At 41.3% G+C, this 9,241-nt stretch overlaps 2 protein-coding genes across 2 annotated transcripts in view; one reads left to right on the top strand and one right to left on the bottom strand.

Annotated features, from left to right (window-relative positions):
* Positions 1–899: 899 nt before the first annotated feature.
* Positions 900–9,241, bottom strand: part of LOC115351388 — a 28,875-nt gene continuing 20,533 nt past the window's right edge. Inside the window, exon 20 of the mRNA XM_030038058.1 lies at positions 900–996. Within this exon, the coding sequence (XP_029893918.1) occupies positions 971–996 (26 nt within the window). The 3' untranslated portion in view covers positions 900–970. The remainder of the gene's footprint in view (positions 997–9,241) is intronic.
* On the top strand, positions 4,945–7,012 carry MSGN1 (mesogenin 1). Its single transcript, XM_030037532.1, has one exon. The coding sequence runs from the start codon at positions 6,208–6,210 to the stop codon at positions 6,718–6,720; it is 513 nt and encodes a 170-aa protein (XP_029893392.1). The 5' UTR covers positions 4,945–6,207; the 3' UTR covers positions 6,721–7,012.

Raw genomic sequence — 9,241 nt, 5'->3', positions numbered from 1 at the left:
TCCTGGCTATTGGAATTTCTTGTAAGATGTACCTAGTTTTGGAAAATTCATCATGCTGCAAAATGAACTATTTAGAGCACGGGGCACGAAAGCCCACTGTAATAGCAGGAAAACAAAAGTACAAACCCTTAGGTGCTATCCCAGTCTTTTAAAAAGTCCTGTGAAACCACTATCAGACATGGCAAAGACAATCATCGAGCTGTTCATGGGGAGACTAAAAGAAACACTTGGAGATAAACTATATTGTACTTTATCATTTATTAAATTTGAATGTATGCTTTTGGGTAGAAAAGGAGGCATTGATGACGATTTTGAAATATTTTTAACAGATAACCTTCCACCTCTCCCATGAAAAACTGGAATATATCCACTTCATTACAGCAGACAAATTTTTTTTAAACCAAATGTGAAAGTTGATACAATTAAGCCTCACTAACCAATAATGGAGTTCTACTGAAAGAGCTTCTATTATTTTGATAATATCTGTTACTTCTCATTTTCTGAGCAAAATAAACCTTGTTAGGCTCCCCTTCCTCCCCCAGCTTTGCCCTGTCCTTCTGGCTGAAGTAACCAGTAGACATTAAAGACCAACCACATAGTTGAACCTCCTTTCAACTTCTGTTAACAGGGGTATTAAAAAGACATTCCTAAATATCAGCTGAAAACCACTAGGTAATAAACTCCCTACTTAAAAGGTGGGTAGGTGTAAATTCCACACGTAGGCCTTTTCATCTGGGAAGCCAGTTGCTTGGAGATCAGATGTTTTAAATGAATTGCGGAGCTGATGTCACTTGTCAGTCGATGGGGACCGCTACTATTTGGAGGATCAAATACTTACATTTGAGGATGTAAAGCAAATAGATAGGTCCTGATCCTGCCAGGGCAAAGCCAGAGAGATGCTTGTCACTGTGCAAAGCCCCAGTGAAATCAATGGTACTTACTTGACTGTTTCTTCCCCATGAGCAGGCTCTTAGTTTGGCATTTTGGAGTTGTGCCCTTGAGAACATGAAAGGTTTTAAATGTTTATGGCAGGACTTTTTAACAGCACTAGAACTTGTCTATTCCTGGTCTTACTACAAATTAATAACAATGTTTTCTTTTGTGCTAGCCACAGGTTTGTTTGGCCAAAGGTGGTAATAACAATTAGACATCCAATTTACACGTGGTTTTCATTGATTATACTAAGGGTTGTAGGCTCCGTTTCATAGGGCTGGACTCAGGATCAGTCCTGGTTCTCTTACTGCCTTCTTTCCCTCTGGGAATTGTAGCTGGCTATTCATCTGTATTCTTTGGCATATTGACCTCAAAAAAAAAAAAAAAAAAAAAAAAAAGTACATATTTGTTGACCAGCTTGCTTGCCTAGAAGTCTTATTTATTTCAGTTGAGGTTGGACCCAGATTAAATCATCTTCCACAAGCAGAAAAAAAGCTGCAAAGTCTACTTATTTTTAAAAAATACATCTATCCAAATTGAGGGAAAGCCTTAAAAAGGAGAAGAGCATTGTGTGGTGGCTAATGTGACTCTGGATAACAAATGTGGTGGATCCTTTCCTTCCTTTATTGCCAGCTTGAGCATAAACCGAGGTGTTCAAGACTATTTTTCAGAAGTGTTGAACACCTGCTGCATCTGCTGGAGTTAGTGAGACGTGCAGCTGCTCGCCCCACGTTTTATATACGGGCGACTGACTCCTCGTCTGCGCCTCTGTAAAGCAGGACGGTAACAGCCGCCTCCGCAGTGAGTGGGCGGCATAGCAGCTAATACTTGGGAAACCTCTTGTTTAATAAGAGATGAAGTGACTTTAAAAGCTTTTGGGAAATAGATATTTTTTTTATGGTACAAGATGCAAGATGAGGCTTTATCGTCTAAGTGCTCTACAAGGATACTAGTACAATCTGCTTCTTGTCAATAATATAAGATTAGACTTCTGTCCTAATTGTAAAGAAGGCTGACTGTTATGGGATTAGTGTTGTTGAAACATATTTAACCATGTTTACTCAGTTTCAGCCTGCATTTTTCCCGTCTGATATGATTTTTTACATATTGTTACAAGTCTGTTTCTCCTACCAAACTCACAGCTTGGTGGAAATAGATGCTAATATAGAAAAAAAAACCTGTAGATCAGTCCTTAAATAACTGTACACAAAAAATGCATTTATCTACCGTACTCATGGATGACAGCAATTATCTGGACAACTTGTTTGAGATTTAAAACCTGAATCAGACACATAAGGAAGCTCTAAAAATTTTCTATTCCATGGGTGTGGTTTTTTTAATGGAAAAATTTTTGCTCCTTCCATGCATCCATACTTCTCCCTTCCGTAATGAATTCAGAAATTCATTCAGAGATGAAGATTGAGATGTTAGCCTTTATATTGCAGAATAAATTGCTGAAATGAAAATCAAAACTATCAGTCAAGCAGAAAAATGCCTTATCATTTTTTAAGTGTTAATTCGTATTTCATTGGTGTTAGCCTTGTATCTCACTACCCTTCAATGTTTTGACATTACTGACAGACAAAAAGGGAATTCCTAAAATTTGCAAGAGGTAGAATAAAATAAAGATTGCAAATACTTTTTTTTTTTTTTTTCCCCATGGATTTTCTTTCTGGGAAGGTGCCACCTGAAATACTAGACTTTCTTAGCTCTTTAGTGAGAGAGCATCAAACAGTCATAGGGTATAGAAAAATAAACCTGGTATCCAGCCTGTAGCTATGCCTTCCTCTGTATGGTACTTTTTAAGGCCCTGCTATAAAACAACACTGTGAACCGTTCTACTATTTCCAGTAATTTTTGCCTGTTATTGTTGTCTCTACTTTGCGAGATAATTTCACACAAAAACATAGCACTGTACCAGCTACTAGGAAGACAATTAACTCTATCCCAGCTGAAACCAGGACACTGAGGATTCTCATACTTGTGGGTGGAAACGCAGTGCTACCCAAAATGAGCTAATCCAAGAACAGCTCCATACCATGAGTCTCTATTGACTTACATAGGCTACGGATCATACAGGGATCATGGAGAGAGACATTGCATGGCTTCCCGATTTGGCCAAAACTGAGGCACACTTCATGTGAGTACGTTTGGGAACCTGGGGGCTGTGGGTAGAAATGGGTGGCTATTTTTCGAAATTGAACCTTCGACTGCATCTATACCAGTAGAGCAAGCAGGGCCACAGCCCCTTCTTCGGCTCTGAAGACGCGTGTTAATGGCAAAGCTTCCTTTCATATGGGTAAACCCTTTGCTCACCCCTATGCCCTTGGTGGCATCCCCTGAACAGCAGTTAGGCAATGTTTGGGACATAACTGGGTGGGTACAAACTATAATAGCACCAGGGAGCATGATGGTAATAAAACAGGATGCACAACTGCAAGGCAGTTTTCAAGTATGTGCCTTAGCCCCGTATTACCTATTAATACAGAAAAGCCTGTAATTTTTTTTCTTGTCTGTGTAACAGTTTACAAAAGCATAAGCTTATAAGATCTAGTGATTTTTCATGCAACCAGAGCAGTTGTCCACATACTCTAATATCCTGCCTTGGTCACTCTAAACATTTACCCATAAGATATAAGAAAAGATATAGCTATTGCTATAATTTGCATTACTTTTCCCTGGCTAATCTCATCTGAATCCCTATATATAAGAATACAGAGGTGAAATCTGACTGTGTTCACCTGTCATTTACAGCAATGACATCTTGGATATGCACAAAATCTTTTCCCGTTTGGTGTCTGAGCAACACTTTCTATGATAAACCCATAGGCTAGGGGTATAAATTAACTGGCAACATGCATTGTTTATAGTCAGCAAACAAGTGACTTGTTGAAACTTTTGCTTCTAAATTTGACTGCATTTAATTAACACTTGATTCCAAAATAAAAACTGCTGAGCAGAACAGTTTATGTATATATATATATATGCTCAATATGTGTATTTTTAATGTATTTCTCCCTATATATCTACACACATACGTATACGTGCAAGCTCCTTTTTCTTGGCACACCTTGGCAGAAGTTCCTCCTCTTCCACCTCCCCATCCTGATTTTTGTCTATTTGTAGGCTTTTAATTGTTGTGTTTACCAAAAAAGGGAAAGACATAAAATAAGAGCAGGGGACATGTCAGATGGAAAAGGCACTATAAACACAAATATGGGGAGGAAAAGAGAAAAAGAGTGGGAGAGAGATTTTAACTGGGACAAAATCGAGTCCCCTATTTATGCTAAATTAGACCTTGTGTCTGACTTGTGGCTTTGTGACTGTTGTCTTGATGCTCAATGAAACTCATTCAGTTCACTGAAGTGACAGAAAATACCTGTCATTCATCTTGTCTTAATTTTAATCTGTAGCAGGCATTTGCGATTCTTAGGATTGTTTCAGCTCATTTTCCTTAAAGAATGAGTAAAGCAGAGCTCAGAATACAGTGGGGTAACCATAAAACGCAAAGCAATCCTGACTGTGGGGAGCTGCTCCCTGAGTTTCTGCATGGGATACACGGTCATCATGGTCAAACTGTCTCAACCCAGGTTGAAATGCAAAAATCCTTCACTTTTTGGTTCTTTCTTACTCATCTCAGCATAAACTCAGTAAGTCTCCCACAAGCTACTTCCCAACGTTTTGATCCCAAACTCATAAAAATTCACAAAAGCCTTCCTAATGACTACGGTGACTATTGGATTTTTTTTTTTCCTGAGTGGTTGTAGTGAGGATTTCACAACTGGAAAGAACTGGTGTATTCCAGAAAGCCTCAGCTTGCTCCGGCTATGTGCCATTCAGAGGCATTTGCCCCCTTTTTTCAGAGTAGATTACGATGCACACAGAGATCGTTACACAGAAAGAATCTCTAAAAGAAATCCTGCTTTTCTTTTTCCTCCAGGCTGGCACTCTTTCTCCCCTTCTTTTCATTATATATTATATTTTGCTTCCATTATGGGCCGATACAAAGTCATGGCTGGCAGCCGAGCTGCTCAGTAGAGCTGCAGAGCTCAGTAGTTTTGGACAGCTTTCCTGGCTCTCCTAATGATTTGCTGTGTGATTTTGGGCAAGTTACTCCTTGCCTCTGCTTATCCATTTCCCCAGAGTAATAGAGATCATTAATCACCACTGTAAGCTGTTCTGAAGCCTAGAGATGAAAAGTGCTCATTATTAATGCTATTAATTTATAGGATATACATTTTCACTTGAACTGCTTAAGATATAACTTCACTGCTGCACTGAGTCAGGGCTGGAAAAGGATTTTTTTGGCAGAAGAATGGATTCCTAGAGGTAGAAAATTTTACAGAAGTAGCTTCTAGTCTTCTCTTACACACGTCTAATCTGTATATTACTTCGAATTAAATTTCTATGTAAAACATTTGTCTGGGCCCAAAGTTTATACACTTTATTTTATTTCCTGGACTTTTTTTTTTTTTTTTTTAATTACATTTTCCTATTTCTTTTTTTTAAATGGGACTTTGACTTTGTTTATAATTTCAGATTTCCTTTGTGATTTTCCAGTCATGATTTAAAATAACAGATAAATCTACAGACTGCAGGGAATGCATTGCTGTTCTTTCCTCCTTTTTCCTGTGGAAAACCAAAGCGATCCAGAGAGAAGTTAGTTACAATCTAATGAGAAGAGAAATCCACAGAGCCATAACACGTGCAAATCCAAACAAACTATCTTTGACTTTTACGATTAAGACGCAGATAACGAGAGACTACTTCAGCAGCAGTCAGCACGGATCACTGCTGTAGTGCCATCGCCTTCAAACAGTTACACAGAAATGAGGGCTCGGTGGCTTAAATTCAGCGTTTGTTTTAGCGGTCCTTATCTTTAAATGCTACATCTGTAAATTGTTTTGTAAAATTGTAAATTTTCTTTTTTCCTCTCTCACTACTTATCCCCCCAGAGCAAGGTTACACGTAGATGCGCAGCCTTAATCGGTTTAGTTGCGAGAAGATAATCTTTTTTTCCTCCTTTCTCGCTGTCGCCTGTTAGCGTAAAGGCTTTTTAGCTGAAGGTTGATAATTATCATTGAGAAGAAACTAGCACATCAGGAGTTCATTTTCCATCTTAGCACTTGTGGCGCTCCTTTGAACTCCTCTCGCCAAACCCGCGTTCCCACTCCGTCACTTTCCTCCCTCCATCATAAAAAGGTCTCGGCCGCCGGCGGCTCCAGCCTTTGCCGGCGGGCGGAGGGCATCGCTTCTCCCGAGCGCTCCTCCGGCATGGACAAACTGCACGAGACGTTGATAAGCATGGAAGACGCTTTGGGTCCGGAGCACTCCGTCTGCTTGTCCTCCTGGGACTGGAAAAGCGCCGCCGGGGCTTTCGAGCTGCACGCCGTCTCGTCTCCGCACAGCTTGTCCCCGACGCCCTCCTTCGAGTCCTACTCCTCGTCCCCGTGCCCGGCGCCGGCGGAGACCCCCTACGGCGGCGGCGGCGGCCTGGTGGGCTACGGCCTGGTGGACTTCCCCCCCGCCTACCTGCCCAGCCCCGGGCAGGCTCGCCTGCCCAAGGGCACCAAGGTGCGCATGTCCGCCCAGCGCCGGAGGAAGGCCAGCGAGAGGGAGAAGCTGCGGATGAGGACCCTGGCCGACGCGCTCCACACGCTGCGCGACTACCTGCCCCCCGTCTACAGCCAGAGGGGACAGCCCCTCACCAAAATACAAACCCTGAAGTACACCATCAAGTACATCAGCGAACTGACGGAGCTCCTCGACGGCGTCAAGAGGGCGTAGACCCCACCCGGGCCACCCGCCCCGGCACGCTCAGGGTCTTTACAAACAAACAAGCAAAAAAAACCAGCAAAATTTCTTCCTTGCCGGAGCCCGGTGGCGCGGGGCGCGAGAGGAGGACGGAGCGAGGGAGGGAGAGCGAGGGCCACCGTGGTACATAGGACGCGATGCTGGAAGGTGATGTAGGATTGCCTAAAAACCTGAGCTGCGAGTTGCTGAGACAGAAGTCTTGCTTTTTGCTTTTTTTATGTCTTTTTTTTTTTTTTTTTTTTTAATAATAAGCTTCTGAGAAATATTAAACCTAGTCTGATACAAAAGTAAAAAAAAAAACCCAACTGATCTTCCTAGGATTTACGTGTCGCTGTTCTGACTGATCTTCTGTTCGATAAGGACAATAGTAAATCCATAGGTTTTAAACTGAATTTTAAAAAAGTAAATGACAACAACGCTCTAAGAATACTAAGTGTATTGATTTGTAGGCACTTTAATACTAGGATGAGGAAGAACGTGTAGAGTTAGTTCAAGTATTGTCTATTTATCCACGTTTCCACTGTACCTAAAAATCAAGAAACTAAGTAATAGTGAGAACATCTTTGCTCGTAAACAAATAAATATCAGTGTCATAGTCTGTATCTTGTATTATGTATCTGATTGATAGATAAGTAAAATCTAGCAATGGCTGCTAAATATTGGAAATGAAATACAAGCAAACCGACATTTTTTATAGATAAACTGCTGTTAAATCCTATCTTCTTTATTAATATATACAGAAATGTGCAATATTTCTGTATTTAATGTATAAAACCCCTTTGCTTTCATGCCTGATAAATTCTGGAAGACATTTTTACATCAAATTGCTAGAACAAATAAGATTAGGCCAAGTTATCTTCCTTCCCTCTGACATGAAATAAACTGATTCAGGTATCAGAAGGATGTGCAGTTTTATCCTCAAGGTGTACTGAAACCTAGGAGGGTTCTAGTAACCATAATGTCTCCTTATTAAAAGCTGTCAGATCAGCTGTTTCCTACAGCTAGTAACAGTCCTGTAAAACACGCACATGAAACCCTTCAAAAACCAAACGACAGAGGACATAGTCTTAATCCTTAATTACTTTGATTTTCATCTGACAGCTATCACACAGGTCTCACCACACCACCAAAAAATATGGGTTGCTTTGTAAACCTCATTGCAGACTGATTCGTAAGACTTGACTGTGCTGAGGCCAGCAATGCACAGAGAGGAGCAAAACTGAGGGCCGAGCTGTGTGGAGCTAATTAAGTCAGATTAACCTTTTCTCCACGGGGATATGTAAGACACAGAGAGAGCAGCAGCCAGGAGGTAACAGGCTTGTCTCACCAGGATGGATAGATCAGCATGTCTGTGTGGGGCAGATGGCTTAGGTTTGCGGATACATCCTGTAGCAGAGCACTGCAAAGCTAAAACTTTATTGCATCCTTCTCTTTTTTCTTTCCCTCTTTCTGCTTGTTTGGAAAGAAATGTCTTTGTACATTTTTTTCTCTGAGGCTCAGCCTAAACTGCCTCAGTGCTCTTCTCACGTGGTATGTGCATATTGGAGCAATCAGTGTGAAATCCCTCAGCGTCTCAAAAAAGCAGCTACATTCAAACTTATGCAGGTAGCACTGTCACTCAAGATGTAACCACATTTAAGCATATACCATATGCTTCTGTTTTGGTTTAACCAATGTTAGATTTCTCACAAGCTTTAGGGTTTCAGCAAGAATATAAGTAGAATCATTTTTTAAAGCCCTATAAAATTGTCAAACTAGAGACAATTTTATGCGCATATGAGGTGGCAGCACTAATGTCAGCATAGTATTCCTCAGTATAAGCTTGTGCAGCTGATCCAGATTTGAGCAGATAAAGAGCCACATAGACAAGGTCAGGCTGGATTATGTTTTGCAAGAGTGAAATTGCACGTTGCCCGTGGGATCTTGCACAGAACCGTAACTGAGAGCGTGATCCCATGTCCTTTCTCAAAGGCTCTCGTTGTCACTGACAGCTGTAAAGGGGTACCTGCTCGCCTGTGCTGGCAAACCACCAGCAGATGCACAGGAAGATAGCCCTGTCATTCTGTGATGTTAAAGACCATCATCATTCACAAGTATAGCGGTTGGGTATATTGTCAATGCTTGGGAAGACTTTTAACCTTGTTCCTTAAATCTTCCATGCCTGAAACTACAGGTAATGACTATGCTTTTTAGCTGTTTAGCTAGGGAAGCCTGTAGGGTCATGGTTAAAGCAGAGGAACAAGGAGTTAGAAGGATCCACTTTTATTGCTAGTTTATCTACGACCTTGGCTGGTCATCCAGCATTGCTGCCTCAGTTTACCCATCGACAAGTGAAGACTCTGATAGCTAGTAGCTTCAGAAGGCTGCTGCTCATAGACAAAGCTAAGTAATACTCTATGCAGAAACAGTGTCCCAATGGGAGGTAGCCTGCAGATTTGTGAAGTGGCTCAGGCTTAACATCTCCCACCATCCCAGAGAAGGTGGCAGGTGAAGG

Source organism: Aquila chrysaetos, chromosome 15 (genome assembly GCF_900496995.4).
Source record: "Aquila chrysaetos chrysaetos chromosome 15, bAquChr1.4, whole genome shotgun sequence".
In the NCBI taxonomy this organism is placed as follows: Eukaryota; Metazoa; Chordata; class Aves; order Accipitriformes; family Accipitridae; genus Aquila; species Aquila chrysaetos.
The sequence above is the reverse complement of the archived record's forward strand: the minus strand, read 5'-3'. Positions and strand labels throughout refer to the sequence as shown.